Genomic DNA, 24681 nt, shown 5'->3' on the forward strand with positions numbered 1-24681 from the left:
GGGCAGCCACAGCAAGGAGGGCCCTAGAAGCAGCAAGGGGGAGGTGCCATGCCCACTGCCAGGTCCCGCTTTTCCCCAGTGCCCAGAAGAAGCTTCTGCCTAGCTGCTGCCACCGCCACCTCTGCACCCAGACTGCCACCACTGAATCAGGGCAGCAGCATGAAATTGGGCTGCAGCTCCAGCCCCTCCTTCAAGGAGAAGGGCGCCTCCATCTTCGCGGCTGCCCGCCCACTGCTACTGCTCATGATGGCTGGGGCAGGCAGGTCTGGAGTGGGCGCTGCAGGACCCCTGACCCCCCATGCACAGCAGGCAGGGCCAGGGCCAGGTCGTTGCAGTCAGCCCAGGGTTCAGGCCCTGCCTGTGTGGGTCCCGGCCAGTCTCCATGGAGACCCCAGGGTCTTGGGGCAGTGATCTGCTCCCTGCATGTCTCTGGCCCTGTGCTAGCACTGCCCCAAGATCCCAGGTTCTCCCTGGCCCTGCCCAACCATCTGGCTCCCAGATGCCACTCCCCACTGGCCCACAGCTTCATCTAAGCCACCCGGCCAAGTTCCCTGCCTGTGTGGGTCCCACCACCAGCAGTAGGTGCAGGGCAGATGGGCCTGGGTGTCCAGGGAGCAGGGTTGGGTCCAGCAGCAGCAACAGCTGGAAGGAGCTGCCACTGCCAGGTCAGTTAGGAAATGGAGTCCAATCACCAAGACACTCCAGCCCTGCTGCATGTCTGGGGGCATGGGACACACCATGGGTCAGACTGTGCCTGGGCCAGGTGTGACGGAGGGACCTGCCACAGGCTGGACAAATCCCTCTGTGGGCTGGATCTGGCTTGTGAGCCATATTTTGCTTACCCCTAGTCTATCTCCATTCTCTCCATAACCACTCCAGGTATTTAAAGACTGTTATTAAATATCATCCCTCCTTCCCCTGCCCCCCCGCAACATAGTCTTCACTTCTCCAAACTAAATAATCCTAATTCTTTTAGCCTATCCTCATAATTCATGTTTCCCAAGCCTCTAATCAGTTTTGTCACTTTCTGCTAGAGTCTTTCTAATTTCTCCACATCTTTCTTGAAGTGTGGGGCCCAAAACTGAACAAAATACTCCAGGTGACACTTCACCAGTGCCAAATAAAGCAGGAGAATCACTTTCCTTAATTTGCAAATGATGATCCTGTTAATACAGCACAGTATGCTATTGGCCCTTTTTGCAACAAGAGCATGCTGTTGGCTCATATTCATCTTACAGCCCTTTTCTGTAGTACTGCAGCCTAGCCAGTCCTTCTCCAATCTTGTTCTAGACTGGAGTTTCCCAGCATAAATCAACTTTTGATGGTTCTCACACAATGAACATTTAGAAAGCATTTTAATAAACAAAGGAAGCTGCTAGTAGGAATAAAGTTGGGTTGCAGAATGAAAAGGCAAGATGCTTAGAACTCATAACACTATACATGTTAGCTACAAAGAAGGCCAAAAGTCAACTGAGAATGATAGAGTCAACCGGATTGGCACTCAGGAGATCTGGCTTCTTTTCCCAGCTTTATCACAGACTATTATGTTCTCACATCTCTTGTGAGGAAATTGGGGCTAATAATTCTTCCTTTCTTCCACCTTTTGTCTATTCTGTATATTGAGAATATAAGCTCTTGGGGGCAGGGACTCTCCTACTGTATGGATCATAGCACCAATTTGAATAGCAACAGGATGACAAAATACTTTATTTCAATCCCCCTATAGATTCAGAACATTATTTCCCAGCAACATCTTTTAACAGTTCATGACTTTGAGCAAGAAGGTTCAGAAGAATTAGACACAGTCATTTTGAAAGCTTTGGTTAAAGGTAAGAATCCTTTTTGTGTTGCATTTATACTTGTTACATGCTAAGTACATATTCTTCTAATAACTTAAGAGTTTGTGTAGGATATGTACAACTTTAATTCCTGAAAGCTAAGTTTGCCTGTTGTTGCTCTGCCAAGTATTATTTTCACTTGCCAAGGGTCATTCAGTTTATAGAATGAGAGCTTTAAATCAGGAAGACCATTTTTAGAACGTGTTTTAAATCTTGGATTCCAGCTAAATTGGGAATTTTCTGATAAAAACAGATTTTCACCAGAAAAATCATCTATTTGTTACATGTATTTGTTAAAGCCAAACTTTTTTACTGGAATATATGTACTAGTCTCAACAGAAAAAGGCTTCTTTGGTTCAAAATAGAATTCTAGTTCAAGACCAGGGGGAAAACACACACACACACATGCACACACACACGCCTGACTTAGAAGTTAGGGCACTCACTTGCATTACAACAGACTGGGTGCATCTACATGAGATGTTAACTGTGCAGTAATTAATCGTGCTGTAAAAAGCTTCTATACGTGCACCCCTATTAGGGGACATGAAACTAATACGCTCGGCAGCAGGGTAGGACTTGTAAATTCAAGGACAAGTAAATACAAGTCCTACTCCACTGCACGGTTTTTGTGTGCGCAGCATATGACTGGCTGGCTGGGGTACGAGGGTGCTTCAGTGCTGGGGCTGCCTGCCAGTTAGCCCCACACGGAAGCACCCTCGTATCCCCTGCAACCCCTCCACAGCATATTGAGCCCGGTTGGAGTAGCCCCACGCTGACAGGCTGACCCGCCCCAGTCTCCTGCCAGTCGGGCTGCTGTGATCTGGGAAGCAATACTCAGTGGAGCAATAAGCTCTGCAGTGTATTGCTGCCCCCTAATGCCATGTGTAGACACCCCCCCCTGAAATCCAGCATCTTGCTCCAATGTACAGCAGCTGCACCTTGAAAAACCAAGTGACATGCACCCATGAATAGGCAACAGCCCAGCATCCAGGGCATTCATCTGAGCTGTGTGAGACAGAGGTTCAAATACCTGGCCTGAATTAGGCAGACCAGGATTTTGACTTGGGTCTACCACATCCCAGGTGAGTATCCTGGTTTTTCAGATACTTGCTATTCTGTGATAAGGGGGGTTCCTCTCTGTTTTGGATTTTTTCCCCTCAAAAAAACCCGTAAAGGCCTTGAGTTTACTCCTATACAAAATAGAACCATTTAAAAAAAATCTGAAGCAAGCAAAGTGTGCTGTTGAGCAGGGGTTCCTGTTTGATGCAGTCTTCTGTTTGCTTGTAGGTGAAATAACTGAAACACTCACATACATACTTATATGAGACCATACTAGACAATTTAAAATGTATATGCTATTCTAGTTGGCAATGTATTATCTGATCCATGGTTGCTATTAGCTCCTCTCAGAAGCAACAGGCTATAGAGGAACTGAAATATGCTGGGGATTTTATATCTCAATTAAAAAAACATTTTAAAAAGCCACACATCCAAATGAGCTTCCATAGTAATAAAAGCAGTACAGTTTTCCTACAAACCTTCACTGTCTCTTCTGACAGAAGAGTACAGTAAGGTAGCCATCCATTTCAATTTGTATTGGACCATCCAAGTTTCAGCATGGGGAGAGGGTAATCCACATCCTGTGAATTAAAGACAAAAACAAAAAAGAACCATCCACTGACTTCCTGGATTAGTTGTACAGGACTGAGATTGTTTTAATGTTTTTAATTAAAGATTTTGGCAGACCTACAACATTCAAAAGATAAGATGGACATAAGTTTTCAGATTGTTATATCTGAAGTAAATTAAAGAAGGGTCTGAAGAATTTCTGTACTGGTAACCCACAATTTTGAGATAACTGAACAAGAGGGCTCAATCTATTGAGCTATACGTATATTAATTAAGCATGCATGAGGTCTAATTTAATGCAGATTTAAGCGCTGAATTTGTTAACATTTTGTGCTTTTGGCAGCCTGTAAAAGCCACAGTCAGGAAGCCCAGGAATATCTGGATGAACTGAAGCTGGCGGTGGCATGGAATAGAGTGGACATAGCTAAAAGTGAAATATTCAATGGAGATGTGGAATGGAAGGTAAAGAGGATTTACTTGCATAGCTCAGGGCTGTCCAATTTAGCAGCTGGGAGGCCACATCAGCAGGGGCCACACCAGTGAGGGAACAGTCCCCATCACCTCATCTGCTAGTTCTTACCACTGCACCATATAGGCATGGGCAGCTGGGCGAGCAGCCCCTCCTCCCTTACCTCCTTGACTGCAGGAGCACCTGGAAACGCAGATTGCACTGAGCTGTGCTGCCCTGCCCTGCCCTGCCCTGCCCCACCCCTTGCAGCAGAGGCAGAAAGTGAAAGCCAGAGAAGGGAGGGAGTTGCTTGGAGATCCTGACCGTAGCAGCAGCCAAAGGAATAAGGGAACCAACAGCCAGGTGGAACCTGGGGGTGAAGATTAACCCCTTGCAAGCCACATGTGGCCCAGAGGTTGCCAGCTGGGATGTCCTGGCATAGATTACAGTTGTACAAATAATCCTGTGGATTGACAAGACCTTTATGTAGGTAGCACCAGAAACCAAAGGCCACTGTTATTCCCCATGTATAGTCTAAGAAAATGTACTATGCATTACCCTATGCTGGCTCTTCTTTGAGCTTATAGCTGAAGATTCAAGTTTGTCATTCTCTTTCTAAACCAGCCCTCCCTCCTTAAACTGCTAGTAGTCTTTATGGTCTTTTCTGCATGTACAATACAAAGCTGAGCAGGGTGTTTGCCCATGACTGTGGCTTCCAGACACTACTGCTATATAAATAATATAACAACACCAGCGGGGCAGTAGTAAATGTCATGTAATGGTGTTTTCCCATTTATATGTAGATGTCAGTCAGAAAACTAATCACCAGGAATCTGGGTTTTCTGTTTCCCACGGAAAAACGGATTAAAACATGGATTTCCCCCTTATCAGAGTAAAATGCAGATTTCTCATTTTATAGAGAAACCCTTGGATTTTGCAGTTTTGCAATGAGCTACCTGCAGGCTGGCAGAGCTCCAGCCTGAAGGGGGTTGGGAGGGAGCGAGAGGAGGGTGGTCAGGCAGGTGGCACCATGTGGCATGCACATGCTACCAGGCAGCCTAGAAAGCAGCTCCCACAGGTAAGCTGAAGAGTAGCGGGGGGTTGAGGCCCTCAGAGGGGGCAGTTGGGCAGGGCTGGGGCTGCTGCCCAGCCGGGAGGTATGTGGCACTTGGGGCCTTCTGCCCCATGTACAGATCTGGGAGGGCGCAAGTCCCCCCTGCCCCCCAGGAGTGTGTGCAGCAGTGAGGAGCCAGCCCCTGCACCTGAGCCTGCATTAGGCAGGCAGCAGACAGTGGCCAGGGGGGGGCAGGGCTCTGTGCTTTGCTCTGCTGCAGCAGCTGTGGCCTCCTGCCAGGGGCAGGGGGCTGTGGACCCAGGTCCCTGATTCTGTAGCCCTGGCAGCTAGGGGCCCCTTCTGGCAGGGCTGGGTGGAGGGCAGGGGGAGTGAGAGGCACCAACAGGGCTGGGGGAGTTTGTGGGGGGGCTTTTATTTTAATCACGGATTTTGGGGGTTTTAATCAGAGAGTTTGCTATTTTTTATCAGAGAATTTGTGATTTTTTTTTATAAAACCAGACTCCCTGCTAATCACTAATTGGTAGCATGGCACAGTTTTAAAAGCAGTAGCTTAGTGAGTAAAGGGCTCATTTCCTTACACTAATCTCCTCTGACATCCTTTAACATGTTTTATATCAAACTAGTCCTGTGACCTGGAGGAGGTGATGATGGATGCTCTGGTGAATGATAAACCAGAATTTGTCAAGTTATTTATCGACAACGGGGCCAACATGTACGACTTCCTCACATATAGCCGGCTTCAGAGGCTCTACTGCTCCATTTCTCAGAAAAGTCTCCTCTACTCACTTCTGCTGAAGAAGCATGAGGAAAGCAAATTGACTTTGGCAGGACTCAGTGGGCAACAACACAGAGAAGTGAAGGAGACCTGCCCACTCTTTACCCTCAATGAAGTTTCTAGAGTTCTCAAAGACTTTCTTCATGATGCCTGCAAAGGTTTCTACCAAGAAGCCAAGCAAGGAAGCAAGAAGAAATATGTGAGTTATACTTAAGATTCACAAGTTAAACCAATCCTCTATGTTTTATTTTTTTAAATGACTAGCTTTATTAAAATAAATAAAATTGAGGTCAGATGAAAGAAAGACATTGTTAACATGTTGCAAATGTCAAAACTAGAAATGGAGGGGGTTGATGGTTTGTTTATTGATATTTAGTAAAATATTTTGTGATTTCTCAACTCCCTAACTCCATCAATTGCCACAATTCTGGTATTGCTATTTCTTGAACTTAGTTAAAATTGTAGAAGTAGATTCATAGAAAAGAACATGGGGATTTATAATCCTGAATTGTTCATTTATATCAGTTTCTTTAGAACTCTGAGAAAAAATTAACTACAGCTTCTACTAGTTTAGTACTAGTGGGATGTCTTCAAGTATATCAGTTTGACAACACCTTCCTTTTTCTTTTGTAGATGGGGAACATAAGTAACAGGCATTACCAACCCCAGATATCAGTTTAACTGAGTTCTCAAAATAGTAAGGGCCCTTGCTTACAAAGAGCCACAGTATTTTATCTTAAAGCAGGAGATCCAATATTCAACAAGACGCAGTGTGGGCCAGTTGCCTGTATTTTATTTTGATTGAATTACACATATAGCCTAAGGAAAAGATTATTTGTTAGACTTCTGTATTCATCATCATGAGAGATATTGCCTGACTAGGGACACTGGCCTATAGAGGACAGCGGGTACTTCATGCTCCTGTACTTCATCTGTGAGGCACCACAATGGCATTTTTATCAGGAGCTATTTCAGCTTTTAGAATAAGAGAAAACTACGGTTGGAAGGGACCTCAGGAGGTCATCTAGTCCAACCCCCTGATCAAAACACGACCACCCTCAACTAGATCTTCCCAGCCAGGGCTCTGTCTAGCCGAGTCTTAAAGACCTCTATGGACGGAGATTCCGCAGCCTCTCTGTGTAACCTGTTGCAGTGTTTTACTATGCTCCTCGTGAGGAAGTTTTTCCTAATATCTAACCTAAACTTCTCTTGCTGCAACTTGAGCCTTATTCTGCCATCTGCCGCCACTGAAAACAATCTAGCTCCATCCTTTTTGGAGCCACCCTTCAGATAGTTGAAGGCTGCTATTAAATCCCTCCTCAGTCTTCTCTTCTCCAGACTAAATAAGCCAGTTCTCTCAGCCTCTCTTCAAAAGTCATGTGCCCCAGCCCCCTCACCATTTCTGTTGCCCTCTGTTGGACTCTCTCCAATTTGTCCACATCCTTTCTGTAGTGGGGGGCCCAAAACTGGACACAGTACTCCAGATGTGCCCTCACCAGTGCTGACTAGAGGGGAATAAGCACTTCCTTTGATCTGCTGGCAAGGGAATATTGGGCTAAAATATTTTAATTTTTACATTTTCCAGTTTTCTAAAACCCTGAAGGATAAAAAAAAACTTGAACTGAAAATGTCCAAACTGATTTCCAAAATGAAATAATGCATCCATAATTTTGATTATTTAGTCAAATTGAACTATTAAATCTTTTTGTCCCTCACAAGTGTTGACATAACACTGTGGAAACAGTAGAATAAATGACTGCATAAGAACTTCACTAAAAAATCCCGAGTAGTCCTTTTACTGTACAGATTTTATTGTACAGATTGATCATACTGAAACATAGCATGGCTTGATTCTGGAATGGATTTAGTTCTCAGGAAAGACAGTCCAAATGTGGAGTGACACCTATGAAGTCAGTGGACCTACTCCAAATTTGCCAGTGTTAAAGAAACAAGATTGTGGACCTGCGTTCTCTCAGTTACACTGGTGGAATTTGGGAGTAACTCAGCTGAAGCCAGTGTCCCACCAATGTAAAGCTGGTGTGACACCATTTTGCTGTGTGTAAATGAAGCGAGAGGCATGTGTGCACAATACTTTAAAACAGGCTAAAAGCTTTTGCACCGCTTTAATGGTAATGGTGTTTTCACGCCTTGGCGGCGTATTGGGCATTAATTCTAGCAGCTGTAGGAAATTCAGCAGCGTAATGCACTTTAAATGACTTGGGGCACAACAAACTAAAACTCCTTTGAGGACTTTTAGTTTGCTGCCCCTACAGCCATGGAGTGAAGCACTGGGCTCCATGCAGCTCCATGGCTCTGCAGGAAGCCCTGCAGGCAGCCTGGCAGCAGCCTGGGAAAGCAGGCTCTGCCCAAGAAAAGTGGTGAACCTGATCTTACCCCACCCCTGGAGCCTGCTTGCCTCTCTGAGCTGCACGGGGGCCCGGTGTTTCCCTCCACCGCTGCGGTGCCCCCGTCAGAGCTGGGTGCCTGCGGGCAGGTGCCGCCAATGTGGGGGCTACCACTGCCACAGAGGGAAGCACCAGCTCCTCCCACAGCCCAGGGACTGCTCTGCTCGCCATCAGCTCGACCTCCCCTCCCTGCCAAGTAAGTCAGCGGGGTGTGTGCACAACACAAGGGTTTAATCAGCCCTAAACTGAAGTGGTGTTTTTTAAAACCCACTGCTTCAATTTAGGGCCCCTGTTTAATCTACACACATCCTTTGGTGTCTTCCAAAACAAATTTTTTTCCCAATTTTCATTCAAAGCTTTAAGTTTTTAATTTTTACACAGAAAACCTGTAACATCTCCAAAACTCAGCCAGTCCTCCAAACCAGGATTCCAACAAGAAAAACAGAAAAAGGAGATTCTTTTGGGGAAAAAAATTGTTTTAGAAAAAAAATAGTACTTTTTTGGACCATTTCTAATAACCTCATGGCGGAAAGGGGTGATTGCGTAATTGTAACACTAAAGAAGCTGATCTAAGTTGTTAGGCTTTCTGTAAAATACTTTCCATTCAACTCAAGAGCAACCTGCATTCTATTTAAGCTATTCCCTGTTTGGAGAGAAGAAATAGTGAGGCTGATAAGCTAAAAATAAATGGAGTTATGAAGTACTTCCTCCTGTATAGGCCCTGATGGAGGCTTGTTTGTGTTTAAATAAAATGCCTTTTGTTCATTTGCCTTGAAACTATGTCTTTTACGCTTGAACTAAGTGGAAATCTGATGTAACTGAAATCCAGTCCTGATGAGTTAATCACAGGCTTTTCTAGGATGATATTACACACCGAGGGTGAAATCCTGTCCTCAGTGAAGTTAATGGGAGCTTTGCCACTGACTTCAATGGAAGAATGATTTCATCCAGAATTTTCTCACACATATTAGGTTGTATCCTGGATACAAGGCCCTTTTGATTCAGTATATGGAGTGAATCAGTTGCCATTTGGTTCTAAAAAAATTAAAGAATATGAAGTCTCTGGAACTGCTGATTGCTGCTGGAGTTTCCATGGGTGTATCTAATACTGCATTAAACATACAAAATAAAATAATGATCAGATTCTTAAATACTTTTTAAAAATAAACTTTTTAGGATAAAACAAATGCAAAACGACTACTGGGGCTCCTGGATATGAATCAGAAAAGTGAGAATCCTTGGAGGGATTTATTTTTATGGGCAGTACTTCAAAACCGCCACAAGATGGCAAAGTTCTTCTGGGCTACGGTAAGCTTTCTACATGTAATTACTTGAAGTCAGATATTGGCAATTTTATATAAATATATGGAATATTGGAATATGTAGTTTTGTGGTTATGGAGTTGATAAGATAAATATGTTTGCTTTCCAAAATGTGATATATTCTGTTTACGTAAGTGTTGACCTCTCAGTTGCTCTAGTCTGAATGTAGCTCAAGTTAACAGCAGTCAGATATTATTATGGATGAATGCTTGGGGGCTTCACAGCTAGTGAAGAAAATCAATGCTGCTTCATTGATTTCCATGGAGGTCTGCTGATTAACATCAGCTGAGGATCTGGCTTTGGAGCTACCATTTGTCCTTTGGACAGTCAATGACTCATCCTTCTGACCTCAGATTTTGTTCTTTTTATAATGGGTTAATTGTGTGTTTGGTTTTGGCACCATGGGGACAGACGGAAGGAGCACAACAGCATATCTTTGACTCTTGCTTTGCATAAGTGGAGAAGTGTGTTTCTCTATTTCTACCAGTCACTGTTCTTGTCTTGGCTCTTGCCTGATACATGAAAACAGGCTCCTTTATAGGTTCTCAAGCTTAGTTCCCAGAAATCTTTAGGCTTGCAAGGTGCCAGAAGTCCAGCTCCCATGAGACACTGTGGCAGCATTTCTGAATCCAAATATTTTGGAAGCCAACAAAGATTTTTTTGTTGTTGTTCTTCTAATCTCTGCCAAAAATGGAGATTCTCCACAGGAAAACTGTCTTTTTAAAATCTAATCACATCTGTTGGTGATATTCCTCTCATTCAGAATCGCCAATATTCATAATATGCTGTCTTTACCTCCTTTGAATTTTCCAGGGACAGGAAGGTGTAGCTGCAGCTTTGGCAGCTTGTAAGATTGTTAAAGAGATGTCCCGACTGGAGACAGAGACCGAAGTAGCTCGTATAATGAAAGAGGCTAAGTATGAGCAGCTCGCTGTGGGTAAGCAACCGCAGCCTTTAAGATCATCATCAAATATTTAAGAGGTGACTGGCCCTGAAAGGCCAACTAGCGAAACAATCTTAAGATAACAATAGACATACTTTTGTGGGAAGTTCAAGACTTTTGCAGCTCTGTCATTCAATTCTCTCAAGTCAGGCTCTTCTAGCATAAATATTTAATTTAACATGTGTTTTTAATCACTATTTTGGGGCTATGTTGTGGGGAGTTTGTTTGTTTGTTGTGCTTTGCTTTTTTGAAGGGAGGGGCATTAAAGGGAAACTGGTCCCTGATTGGAGGGAGACCATTTCAGGTTCAAAAAACAACCCGAATGTGCCCATGAAAATACACCCTGTCTGCTGGCTGTCTCTAGAAGAATAATTTAGTCATAAACCTCTCCTCTTCTCCCAAATGTGGGGTAAAGTCCATTTTTGTAACTGCATTTCTCAGTTCTCTCTCTTTTAGTGTCCTCCCAATCTATCCTCCAAGTCCGTTTTCTTCAGTTTTCAAATACTTCCCAGTATTGTGCAGGCTAGAAATACCTTATGAACTTCCTCTCTCCAGGAGTTTTGTAAACTTGGGTTTCTGATGTTCAAATAAAAAGCACAGGGGTGTAAGAAAGTGACCAAAAAAATAAAATGGCTAAAACACTGTGCAGTGTGGGTCTATTTGGAAGTTTGGTCAATGGACTGGATTAGTCCATTATCTAATCCAGTTCAGAGTTTTATTCCTCAGTCTTGCTATGGCTGTGTAGGTTGCCAACATGAATGGACATTTATTAGGGGTGTGCGAAACGGGCCCTATTCAGCCCAAATCAGGGCTGAATTCGGATTACTGATTCGGATTACTGTCCCCGATTTGATTAGGCTGAATTTGAAGATTCAATGCTGATTAAGAGAATCAGCCATAGACATGGCTTTAAATATTTTTTCCTACATATCTGGAGGTACCAGGCATGGCTCATGAACGCTGCAATGCTGGGACGGATTGAGCATCCCACAGGAATGCGGGGGGCCCCCCAGGTGCTTGGTGGCAAACAGCTTGGCAATTGGCCACAGGGGGCCTTGGGTGCCCGCCCCCCAGACCCAGGAGGCACCAGTCGCTGAGCCTGGGGGGCACAGGGGGGCCCCCCGTGCACTCCCTGGCAGACCCAGAAGTGGACCAGAACTGCTTCTGGTCCACTTCTGGGTCTGCTGCTGAGCGCTCTGGGGACCCCCTTGCACTCCTGTGGGACGCTCCATCCACCCCACCATTGCTGCATTCACAAGCTGCCTGCTACCTGAAGGTATGTAGAAAAAAACATTTAAAGCTGTGTCTATATCCGAATCGCTGAATCTTTCCGAATCAATTTGGAGGGTTCCAATTCGATTTGGAGAGATTAAAGGGTCTCCTGATTTGATTCAGATTTGGAGACTCGGCCACTGAATCGGGCCGAATCTCTGCTGAACTGAATCAGCGACCAAAGCTTCACAGCCTTAGAGTTTATAAACATGCTTGGGGGGGGGCACTTTAATTAGAGTCGCTCTGAGAGCTGCTCTAATTAAAGCGGCCGGAGCATCACATGTATCAGTGTCCTTGTACTGAAAAATGGTGGCAGGGGAGTGTTAACTAAAGCTCATTGAATAAGCTTTAGTTAAAGCACCCCCAACACCATTTTTCTGTTTAGGGACACTGATACACATCACGCTGGAGTCTGCTGGAACACAGTAATTACCACACTCCAGCAGACTCCATTGAGTCTGCTCTGACACACTGTAATTACAACACGCGTTGGAGCAGCCTTGTTGCACGTCTATAGGCGCCCATTATTTTAGATACTCAAAACCAGCTACCTTATAGGGTTTTCATTTAACTTTTTTCAAGCTGCAGCCACAGCTAAAAATATCTGTCACCAAGGACAAATGGAAGATCCTAACAGCAACCAGGACCAGATTATATCAAGCTGCAGCTGTAAACACTAGGCTTCCTATGACTCTGATTCCTATATAGAGTATTGGTGGCAAGGGCCCATCCTACTAAAGAGGCTCAGAAAGCGGCATGGGGTCTCCTCTCCTTTGGCAGCATCAATGATGAGCAGCAGGAGGAATCCTCTCTCCTCAAAAAGGCAAGCTGCTTCAGATGCCAGGCCCACTGCTTTCTCTTTCTTCCACCACACAGAGTTCATTGTTGGAAGGGGGACACAGGGCACCAAGAGCAACAAGTCTTAGGGTTTTCCTTCACTTGTAACAGTTAATTCAAGCTAGTCTCTGTCAGGGGGTGACCAACAGGGCGTGACCAGCTGCTAACTACAATTTAAGCTTACACAAAATAATTAGTTCAGCAGCTGATGAGATGCCACATCCCTGCAGCATTACTAGTTGTTGAGCATCAGCAGAAGTTGAGCTTTAGCTCATCCCTACCTTGAAAGACCAGCTGGCTTGCTCATGAAAGCAGCACTTAACCAGAACTAAAGATTTTTTTTGCCCCTGGATGGGAGTCAGGTTAGGAGCAAAAAACACAAGTTATGCCCTGAGGTAATGCTGTGGAGACAAGTTCTGGTCACAATATATGCGCCGGTTCTTTCCCCTGTGAGTCAGTTTCATAATGTTCAGTCATGCCTGCAGACATGACTGAACAGGTTATGCAAAGGTTTCAGAGGCTCTCTCTTTCTCCACGTGGGCTAGAAACTTTAAAACACTAGAAGAGAAAGCCAAGGTCCTGACCATTTCAGCAGCTGTGGTCTCACGTGCAGGATGATAAGACCTAATCCAAAGACCACTGAATTCGTTGCATTGACTTCACTAGGTGTTAGCTCAGGCTCAGAACCCCTGTCTTAATGTGGCCCTGATAACTATGTGTTTTTCAGGAAGCCTATATGTTATTCAGAGGATATTCGTTCTACTGACACTGACTGTAAAGATATCTGTGTCAAACTAAAGAATATGAACTTTAAGTAAAGAAACCTGACATTGAAAAACTAAAGTGACTGAGATATGATATCAGGAATAGGAAATGCATAAAAATAAAATACTAAAATTGGTACAGTAACAGACACAGGAAACCAAATTTTACAAAACACATTCAACTTCCTTGAATGGCTCCTACCACTACAGCATCTGAACACTTGCTCCTATTGAAGACCATAAGAATGTTGATAGTGGATCCCAAAAGGGCTGAAGCTGGTATGCAATTATCTGTGGCTTGACATCAGCTGCCTTTTGGCTAGGATTTAATGTTAAATGTACTCATCTCCTTTGAATTGCTCCTAGGGGTAGAGGGGGTTGGCACCTTGAAGAATCAAACCTTTCAAAGCAGAAGAAAATCTGCTAAGGTTTGGCTGGTGTCTGATAGTGCACATAAGGCAGTTGCAGAATAGGTCATTAACATGTATTTGAGTAAGATTACACATTAGAGTTAGCAGGTGCTAATTCTAAGGAATGTTAGTCTTGTTAAAGTTAATTAGTGCTAGTGATCAGTTACTCATTCAGGGTTAATAGCCTCTAATGTGCACTGCTCAGACTTGCAGCTAGGAGGCTGGCAAACAGGGACATGGTGAGGGGCCATGAGTCTGCCCTGCTTGCTAACTCTTTACCCACAGTATAGGCCGGGGGGGTGGAGGAGAGGTAGGAAGGGCACCCCCCATGCTGCTTGCATCTCCCTCTCCACCATCCAAACAATCCCACTGCCCTCCATCAGCTCTCAGATTCCCCCATCCCTTGACTGACCCATCCATATCATGATTGCAGTCCTGCCACCCCAATCAGCCTGAGAGCTGTGGCAGTGGCTGTAGATGTGGGGGAGAAGGAAGCTCCTCCTCTCTGCCTGCTCCAAGGATCCCTGCAGTCCATACCTGGATCCAGCCCCCACCAGGCTCCACAGCTGCCTGGCAGCTCCTTGCCCAACTTGTCCTCTTCCCTCTGCCTGCCTTTCAGTTGTAGGGCCTGGCAGGGGCTAAATCTGGACATGCAGGGGTGGCATGCTCTTCAGGAATCCAGAAACAGGCAGGGAGGGGGAACACTTCCCACTGGCACCTCTGTCTTTCAGACTGATTGGGGCACAAGGGCAGTGATCTAGGGGTGGAGGTGCTGGATGGCAGAAGGGGCAATTGGGGTAGCAGGGGAATGATGTAGGGTCTGAGAGGACAGCAGTTCCACAGCTCCCCACTCATCCACTCTTCCCTTCTCCATGTTCCCCTTATCCATTCCCCATGTAACTGTCCCCCTGGCTCCTCTACCCACTCGTCCCAACCCCATCCACCGGTTGCCTGGCTGTTCCCAGCTGTTGGTACAAGGCCTAGGGTCCTAGATTATAGTTAGTCCACCTGGGAGCAGTGCCTCCTGGGATACTGAAAGACTGCAATTTTGTGATTTTATTTCTGGTGAACACCCAGAAGTTAACTTAACTCAGTCTAGGAAGCACCGCTCAGAGATAAACCTTACCAGAAGTGGCATAACTTTAAGACTTAGCACTTGTTAACGAAGGCACTTAGCACTTGGTAATGAGCCTTAATGTGTGATCATTCAAGTTTTAAGCGCTCTTAACATGTTCTAATTGTAATGTGTAATCTCACCCTTTGAGTGCTTGTGAACAGTGACTTTTACATCACTTGGGGGAGAACTAAGGATGGGAAATTTATAAATAAAAAATATATCAAATAGGGAAGGCAAAAGAAGTCAGACACAAAGGGTGCCTGTAGACGAGCAGTGAAGCTACTATAATTACAGTGTGTCAGAGCAGACCCGATTAATCGAATCTGCTGGGGCATGCTAGTTAGCACATTCCAGCAGTCTCCATGTCTTGTGTATTCAGCATCCCCATGCTTCAAAATGGTGGCCATTTTGAAGCACGGGACTGAATACACCAGACACTGTAGGCACTTTAATAAAAGTGGTGTTTGGAGCTGCTGTAATTTAAATGCCTCCCCCACCCCTGGAGCATGCATAAATACATCCAAAGCTCACAAATAGAGTAGAGTATACAAGCACAAAAAAAGGATAGAGTGGGCACCTAATAGCCATGAGGAATTCCCCCATGTCTTTTCTGCAATCACTGAAATTTAAGGAAACATTTAAAAAATATATTCCTAACACAATGGACTCGCTTGCCAAGAAAATTAATTATTTCTCCCCTTGCCCCAGTACGCATGTACGCACACATTCATTTTCTGTTTCGTTCATTTGACAGAGCTATTCAGCGAATGTTATCACAACAGCGAAGACCGAGCTTTTGCTTTACTGGTGAGAAGAAACCAGTACTGGAGCAAAACCACATGCCTCCACTTAGCTACAGAAGCAGATGCCAAGACTTTTTTTGCACATGATGGTGTCCAGGTAAATGAAATGCAAAGAAGCTCCTTTGGTTTCTGTGAAAGGACCTGATTATACTTTTAGGCTCACTGAAACAGGCAGTACACAAACTGAATTACAGTGGAAATTATCCCAGTGCCAATTTCCCACTGACACTGGGAGAAGCATGTATTCTCCACCAGGGCTTTACAAAGGCTTTACCAGGGCTTTAGCTCTCCATGCGTAAAAAAAGCCTTCACCTACTGCCTTCCTTTTCCCATTCTGGAGCATCAAAGGGTAGTACCCATTCTTTATAGAATGACTGAAGCCATAACCTGATGGGGTTTAATGCTGCTGCACAGGGATGTGAGATAAATCCCCTCCATTAGAAGGGTATTAGACCCCTCTAAAGCCTTTTTTCTCCCCACTTCAGAATTAACTCAAGTTGTAACTTGAATGTGATCCCTAACTGGAGCCCTGGCCACACACAAAAATTTCCAGTTTCAGAGTAAGAGTCCTTTTATCTCTAGTTAGCTGGCCCAGAGGGGATAGGTTATGGCTTGATTTAATACAACCCATCACTACTTAATATAATCTTTACTGGTACAAACTAATTATTCCCTCCATTGCCTTATCCAAAATCTCTTCCTGTGCCCAAAAAGCACCTGCAAATTCTCCCACAATTCATTGAGAAAGAATGCACAGAAGGCTCAGTGTACTGGAGTGCAAAGGTTCATGGGATCCACCCGCAGAAATATTATGCACCATGCATGAGTAAGTGCTGCGCCAGTGTAGATACACTGCAAAATGACATTTGAGGTAACCTAAAGAGGGATAACTAAATGTTCAATACTCAGAAACCTGCAGCAAAGATGGAGACCAGGTATAGAAATTATACTTCTGTTGGTATAAGTGATTGGAAACTGGTCTATACCCATAACAGAAGGTCAGCATGCAAAACTGGTCTATACCAGTAACAGAGCAGAAGTTTGGTGCACACAGACTGGTTTAAAAATGGTGGAACCTGGTCTAAGATTTGCTTCTCCCTTCCCCACCAAAGGGCAAATGTGTGTTCTGTTTGCTACTGATCTAAATTATGGCACTTGCAGAAAATTATGCCACTTAGATTGATTCCACCTCAGGCTTTTCAAATATCTGTACCTAGCCAGAGTCTAGTTTTGAGAAATGCTTCCTGCCCAATACCTCCTAAGGCTTCCTAGAGGAGAAACATAATTTAGCTGCATGTGCATTTGCATTGTGTCACACAAAATGACTTACTTTTTCTAAACATTTTTTCCTTTGACTTTTAGGCTTTCTTGACAAAAATATGGTGGGGAGACATGTCAACAAGCACACAGATCTTGAAGTTAATCTGTGGATTCTGGTGTCCTCTTTTAATCTACACAAATGTAATAGCATTCAGGTATACACAGAATTCTCCCTTCTGCAAGAGATGTACAAGGGAAGAAAAATAATTGGTAAAAAACATAATGTGCTTTAGTGTCAGCTAAGACAGTGGTCATCATAAATGTAGTACTGGCAACTTCAAGCATTTAAAATAACGAGTTAGGTTTTTAAAAACTACCATATTTATCTGAATACAAGAAGACCCTGAGGCAAGACAACCTCTCAGTATTGAGATTCTACACTGGAAAATTTACAAATGTATTACAATTTTCCATGTATGGAATCTAATCATTGGAGGATCATCTTAAATGTGTCCCCCTCCACTACTCCAGGTGGTGGGGGGAAAGGTGATGAGAGGGGCAGTAATGGGACAGGCAGCTGGGGATAGACAGTGAGGGAGACAGTAGGAGAGGGAACATGATATGGCAGGTCGGGGGGGGGCAGTAATGAGGCAGGCAGTAGGGGATGGTGAGGAGCAGATGGTAGGGGCAGGCAGTGTGGAGGTGGGAGGACAGGCAGTTTTCTCCCTTGCTGCCTGTCCCCTCTGCACTTACGCCCCATTGTGCCACACCCCTGCAGCCTCAGGCTGCCCCAATTCCCCTGTTCCCCCCTCTTCCCTCTCCATGCTACTTCTACCACCTGTAGCCTCAGATCCCTGCCCCACACCCCAAGTCTCTTCCCTCCACCTCCCCTTTACCTTTGCTGCATGCCAGCAAGCCCCATCCCTGCTGAAGCCTGAAGCACTGAATATGGCTTCAGTCCAGACCTGTAGCAGCAGCTGCATTGAGCTGGCACTACTCTTCCAGCCTGGCCCCACAGCACTACTGCCAGCTTCCTGCTGCTGCTGCTATGGGGCTAGGCTGCAGCCATGCTCTGTGTGCCCCAGGCTGAATCAGGGACAGAGCCTGCCAGTGCAGAGCAAAGGGCAAGGAGTGCAGCAGAAGGGGAAAGAGAGAGCAAAGTGGTACAGGGTAGGAGAGGCAGAGACTGGAGGCTGTGGGAGAGAAGTGTCGAGGCTGAAAGGGCAATGGGGGAAGGCAGGCAGCAGCTGAGCCACAGCAGTTCTCTGCACCCTCCCCGCACTGCCTCATGCTTGATTGTAAGTCAAAGGGCTTTTCTCCTCATGTTAAATTGAGGGCAACACCTGGTCTGCTAATGGGGTAAATATGACACACTGTCAATTTTAAGTCAATCAAGATTTTTAAAACTTAAAATGTTATAGATTTCTAAGAAGTTCACATTTTCAATCTTTCCTCTGTAACAGAGGTGGCTAGAATCTTGTTCTTTCCTTTTTCAAATAAAAGCTGAGAAGTTTTTACAATCACGTGAATCCAGGAGCTGGGATTTTTAGAAAGGCTACAGCATATTGAGAAAGCTGCATTAAGAATCACAAGGATTTAACCACATTCCTTTTAAATTCATTTTTGGAGCAAGTGAAAAACTTCTTTACGGCCTCAGGCTGCCAATGTCATTATTAATGATTAAAGCTAGCAACTCTAATAGGCTCAAATATAAAGTAGTTTAGTTCAGACATGAATCGCAGTTCAAACCTAACCCTTTGAACACAAACCTTCACTTGTTCTTCAAAATGAATCTTTCTGAAATTGTTCTCGTGATAACACTTCCATCTCCCACCCCCCAAAACAGAGGGAGGTCTCAAAATACTTTTGTGGGGTATAGTGGCCGTGCAGTGAAGGGATCTGTCTACACTACCAAATAGTTTTGCCAAGGAGTGCTACTATTAAACATGATATACATCCATTCTGCGCACACTACATCTTGAGATAGGGAACATATTGGCACATGATCAGTGCTGCAAAAAGACAGCTACGTAACATCTATACTGGGGTGCATCTCATGCAGTGCAGAGTAGACTGACTCACCAAGGGCTTCTGCAGCCACTCTGGAGATGAGAGCTGAACTTCACTCCAGATTTGTGTTGAGAGTCATTCCTAGTTGGCCCAGCTATAAATAAGTACCTTGTCATTCAAAGGTGGCCAGATGTGATGCCAGCCACTTAATTCTCTTGCATGTCATTTTCTAAAAAAAACTCATGAACCTTAACGCTGCTAACCCCCTCTGCTTGAACAGGCTTTGATCCTTTATCACTACATGTTCACTACAGCCTACCAACTTCCCCCATCTCCATTGCACTGGCCCAGAATAATGGCCAAGTCTGCTACAGCTATGTTATCTTGCAGGGTTGACATAGTGGGTTTATTCCTTCACCCACTGTCCAGCACGCTGACATCCTTTGAGGGGAAACTTGTCAACCTGCTCCATTTATTCTAGAGCAGAAGATCATCCCTTTTCCATTGGCCCTGTAGTCAACTTCACTTTACCCCCTCCCAAAGAATATATATTCTCCCAACCTTGCTAGTTCCTTCTATCCCCATGATAGACACTCTGAGGCAAAAACCCAGGCCAGGATACAGCCATGGAAATTCCAAATCAGAAGTGAAAAGTTGCTTCTCCACTGTCTTTCAGTAAAAACTGTGTTTCCTTACAGTGAAGAAAAACAATCAAAGAATGAGCCAGAGCCATTTAGAGAGCTGGACAGCCTAGACACAGAAAGAACTTTGCTTTTTTCCATTGAGGGAGATAGGTAAGTATGAGAGCATCCATGAATACTGTTTGGAAGTTTAATTAAGACATAACAGTCAAAGCATGGGATATTTTTGAAAGATGAATGATTAGCTGATGACCCAAAGGACAGCTGAGGGACCCTTGTCAATCATTAATCTTCAGGAAATGCCATAACCTTACTATTATGATTCTGTAAATGGAAAATTAAAGATGATCATGAAGCCATTTTTAAATAGCTTGACTGGTCTCTACAGGTCACTTCTACAGAACTGATGCCCTTTGTACTAGCCAGATTCTCTAAAGCAGTGATTTTCAAAGAGAGTACCATGGCACCCTGGGGTACTGTGAAATCTTTTTAAGGGTGTTGTGAGAGGAGGGGGCAGTCAATATTAACACTGTTAAATGTGCAAACACCTACACATGATTCACAAGACAAAGCCACAGATTTCAAATAGGAATCCATAGTGTAAAAAACATTGACCTATTGAGGTCTTTTTGAGTTCTTTACAACAGAAAAATTGCACTATTATTTTTTTGCAGTCAAAAAACGAGTGAAAACTAAGTGCTGGCAATTTCTTGGAGGGGTACTTGAGTCTAAAGAGTTTGAGAACCACTGCTCTAAAGCAGGCAGGTCAAACTAATATGGCTCCACAGGTTGGATAAGTGGAGCATGGCTGGTCCCCAAGCCAGATCAGGCTCACAGACACCTCTCCTCCCCATGCCTGATCCAGCATAGGCATCACCTGCTCTGTTTCGTTGGGGATGCCAAGTAAAGTGACCACCACTGGCAGTGCAGCCCAGGACACAGCTGAGTGAGCACCACCACCAGAGCAGCCTGGGACTTGGCCTGAACAAGCACCATGGGCAGCGCACATCCTGGACACTACACACAGGAATGGTCTGGCACAGCAAAATGGGCAGCGCCAGGGGCCAGTTTGTGGGGCTCTGTAGGCCAGATCTAGCCCATGGGCTGTATGTTTGACACACCTTGTCTAAAGTCACCTCTCATCCTGTCACTCAGCAAATGGGGGATACTGAGTTTGGATTTAAGATCTAACACTGCACAAAATAAGTGGTGAGCTGCTCATTGGCCACAAAAGAGACTTAGGAGTGAAGTTTTCTGATGCTTAGTCTTATATGTCCACATCTTCACAATTCACCCTAAAAATAGCACCTAAAGATTTAATTCAAAATCAGCATCCTGCGCCACTAGATGCAATGCATATGGATAACTGAAGACAGATCACGCCCTGGGTAGTTAAAGTACAGATAAGATCAAGAGATGGATAAAATATTATTCCATTCTACAAACAGGAAACTGAGGAACAAAGAGATCATCTGACCTGCCCAGAGGCACATGTGAATTCTACAACAGAGTTTGTGACTCCATCCAGATCTGCTGAATCATACCCTGTGCCTTAACCACAAAGCCCATCAGTTTAGCTCTGAATGTAGCCAAGAAATTTCTACTGTTAAGTTCACAGAAAGAACTGTTTTACTTTTGATAAGTCCACAACGCTACTACTGCTAAAGAGACTTGCATGTCTGAAACAGATATGTTCTGTTCAAAGAAAATGATGAACCTTGCCAGAGGTGTCTGCCCAGGGTGTGTTATTTGATTCAGCAGCATTCATGGAAACATATGAACTGCTGAATCTGAGGGAGTGTCATCTGTGGGGGAGAGCCATAAAATGAGTCAGAACTCGGGTTCTATTTTTAGATTTGGCACTGAATTACCAGTACTTTACAGAGAAAACGGAATTAGTTTCTCTGTTTTCCCCATTCATAAAATGGGTATAAGAGCACCATTTTCTCCAGGTGGCTGATATTACTTAATGTCTATAATGCATTCCACGCCCTAGGATGAAAGGACAGCATACATTTTATACTATGATTTTTATTACATTTGCTATTAAATCTCAGAAATATGTTTTAATGAGGAAATTCTCTTTCTCCCAAGCTGTTTCTCCTTCTGAATCCCACAGTGAAGTCATAATTATCTTGTTTATAACACTAGTCTGTTGCCATGGGAATGCCTGTGATCATCTCATCAATTTAATGTTACAATGACTTCATTGTAGAATCAACAAAAACAGGCAGACTGTAGGGGAAAACTTCTCTTTATAACAAATATAGTTAATAATTATCAAGAATGTCAAGGGAAATTAAAAACCAGTGAAGAATCATTGCTTTGAATTTTATGCAAGATGTAGGTAAAGCTCTCCCCAAAGTGTAGGTCTCTCATTAAAGGGTGTACTCCATAATGTCAGAAACACAAAATCAAAGGCCCAATAATACCTTAGCCTCCATACTGGCAATTTAGATGGAAACAAGTTTTTTCACAGTGCAGCCACAGGAAACAGTAAAAAAAGAAAATACAACACAAGATTTTACTGGATGAGGTTGCTGCCAAATAGAAGGGTTTTGGATTATCTGCGTAGAATAATTTACATTTTTTTGTAGGTAGAACTTTACACCCTGGAGGACTGAAAAACAGTTTGCAACCACATGGAACAAATTTCTCCTCAATTACCACAATATTAATGCAATCCAAATGCAGTCAGAGCTTATATTGATGTATAGTTTATAAACTGGGTTGCTTTACTGAAATATTCTGTGATACTGTTTAGTGATTTACCAGGACTTTAATCTTAAGGGCTGTATCACACAACCCTTAGTCAAGGTACTTGTTGAGTAGTTCCACTAACTTTAGCAAGATTTCTCAATGAGTAAGGTATTCCTTAATGTGACTAAGCATGATTCATTTTGGACCTAAAAGAAAGCTGCTATTTCAATATGAAATCTTTATTTAGATTATCATCTTGGATTATTAAAACCAAAATAACTGTTACAAGTTAAATTTGATTTTTGTACATGGAATAGTAATAAATAAGAGGCCTTTCTGTTCTTCATGCAATATTTGTATTGAAGAGGTGCTAGGGGCATATTTAAAATTTAAACTAAAACCACAACAAAACCAAAAGCCCCACAACCATATCAAAATGAAAAACACTAAAACTAAAACAATTAGACCATCTTTTTAAGTTGGTTTGATGTCTTAAATGCATTCAAAGTCTAAAAGATGAGCCTATCAGTGTTTCTGCTAAAGGGCAAAATGCTTCCAGCGATTTAACTAGAGCTATTCCAATTTACACCAGGGGTGCTCAACCCCCAGTCCATGGGTTAGATCTGCCCTCCAGTGCCATGTTATCTGGCTTGCAGGGCTCCCTCACTGTCTATGGGGAGCTCTGCAAGCTGTGACCCTGCATGCTAGACTGTATATGCACAGGGCACTATGTGGCCTGATCCCAGCTTGCAGTGCTGAGGAGGGGTGGCACAGGGCCTCAGAGCCTGATCCCATCACAGAGGACCAGGCAGGGGTGGCAAAGGGCCCCAGAACCCAATCCTGGCATGCAGGGATTAATGCCCCTGAGGCCTGATCCCAGCAGGTGGAGGTGGTGCAGGGTCTTGGGGCGCAATCCAGTACAGGGTCTGATCCAACCCACAAGCCAGCCTTGCATCCCTCACCTGGCCTGCAGGGCCAAAAGGTTGTCCACCACTGATTCATACTATACAAATATCAAACCTTCATTGTGTCAGATGGGCTAAGCACCAGACAAGATCAGGCTCAGTGTTCTTTTACAAGCCCACTTTAGAAACCTGTTGCCAAAATATTGCTCTCTTTGTTTTACAGGGGAGATGGTAAATTGGAGAAGCAGAGTCCTTCTGAAAATGTAGCATGGGCAACGTTCATGTTTACACGATGGGAAAAATTTTGGACTGCCCCTGTGACAGTATTTATGGGGAATGTGATCATGTATTTTGCTTTTCTGTTTCTATTTACTTATGTCCTTTTACTGGACTTCAAGCCACCCCCCCCTGAGGGGCCATCTGCCAACGAGATTATACTTTACTTCTGGGTTTTCACATTGGTTCTGGAAGAAATCCGACAGGTCCGTAACCTACTGTCTAAGTTATCAATTTGCTACGTCTCATGGTAGAATGACAAGTTGGCTCTCAGTCTGAACGATTCCACAGTCCTCAAAAGTGGTGTTTCAGGGACAATTTCACACTAGAAAGCACTACAGGGATTTCATTGCTCTCCAACTTCTTATCTATACAAAGCAAGCAGTGCCTTTCTTCCACCAGGCACCTAAAGCTCCACCCTTGTTTTCAATATTCTAGATGGCCTGCTGCTTACCGTGGGACCCACTGGGTGTGTCTACACGTCACCCTACGGCAATGTAGCAACACACAACGTCACCATATGGTGCACTATGGTGAGGTAGTGATCATGTGTCTACACGTGATCGCCAGCTGGATCACTGTAGTGGTGAACTCCCTGGGTATAGCACACCGTTATGGTGGCATAGTGTCAAAATCTACCCATGCACTGCACACACGGCACAGTAACTGCCCATACTGCACTGTGATTTAGTATTTCCAAAAGGAAGTACTAAAGCATGGCACCATAGCAATGTCACTGTACAGCAATGTGTAGACACACTCACTGAATCCTCCCTCTGCTTTCTCAGCTGCCTGTCTGCCTATCCAGTGTTAGCCAAAACTGCTCCAGCTCTTCCCACCAGAACTCCAGTTCCTTGCCAAGAACTACTGCAGTCTACCCCACTTCCTTTTCTTGGACTCTCCTAATGCTGATTCTCTTCCGACTTGCTCCCAAAAGCAAAAAAGATGCTTGGCTTTTAACCAATTTAATGTTTGTTGTTCTCAGCACTTTTCAATATAATCCATTAGTGAAATTCAGAATTTTAAAAGATTAGTTCTGCAGTCACTGATTTTTAGAATATCCTCAGCTGTCATTCTTAGGAGCTGAATTCATATGCATACAAAAAACCTGACTGCTTTGTGTATATACAGCTGTCCTCTATTGGATGGTAGCAAGACTGCTTTGCTAGGTGTTATACAGCCTTGACGCTAGAACAAGGGTGGGCAAAATATAGCCCGCAGGCTAACTGATTGTATCCAGCCCTTGGT

General features: G+C 44.2%; 1 protein-coding gene across 1 annotated transcript in view; it reads left to right on the plus strand.

Moving 5' to 3' along the window:
- The window catches only part of TRPM5 (transient receptor potential cation channel subfamily M member 5), a 77172-nt gene that overhangs the window by 25336 nt on the left and 27155 nt on the right, over nucleotides 1-24681 (plus strand). The window contains exons 8-16 of the mRNA XM_025202136.1: nucleotides 1727-1829; nucleotides 3814-3932; nucleotides 5617-5967; nucleotides 9350-9481; nucleotides 10309-10432; nucleotides 15593-15738; nucleotides 17004-17116; nucleotides 19610-19705; nucleotides 23381-23639. Of these exons, the coding sequence (XP_025057921.1) occupies nucleotides 1727-1829; nucleotides 3814-3932; nucleotides 5617-5967; nucleotides 9350-9481; nucleotides 10309-10432; nucleotides 15593-15738; nucleotides 17004-17116; nucleotides 19610-19705; nucleotides 23381-23639 (1443 nt within the window). The remainder of the gene's footprint in view (nucleotides 1-1726; nucleotides 1830-3813; nucleotides 3933-5616; nucleotides 5968-9349; nucleotides 9482-10308; nucleotides 10433-15592; nucleotides 15739-17003; nucleotides 17117-19609; nucleotides 19706-23380; nucleotides 23640-24681) is intronic.

The sequence above is a fragment of the Alligator sinensis genome, unplaced genomic scaffold, assembly GCF_000455745.1.
Source record: "Alligator sinensis unplaced genomic scaffold, ASM45574v1 scaffold983_1, whole genome shotgun sequence".
NCBI classification, from domain to species: domain Eukaryota; kingdom Metazoa; phylum Chordata; order Crocodylia; family Alligatoridae; genus Alligator; species Alligator sinensis.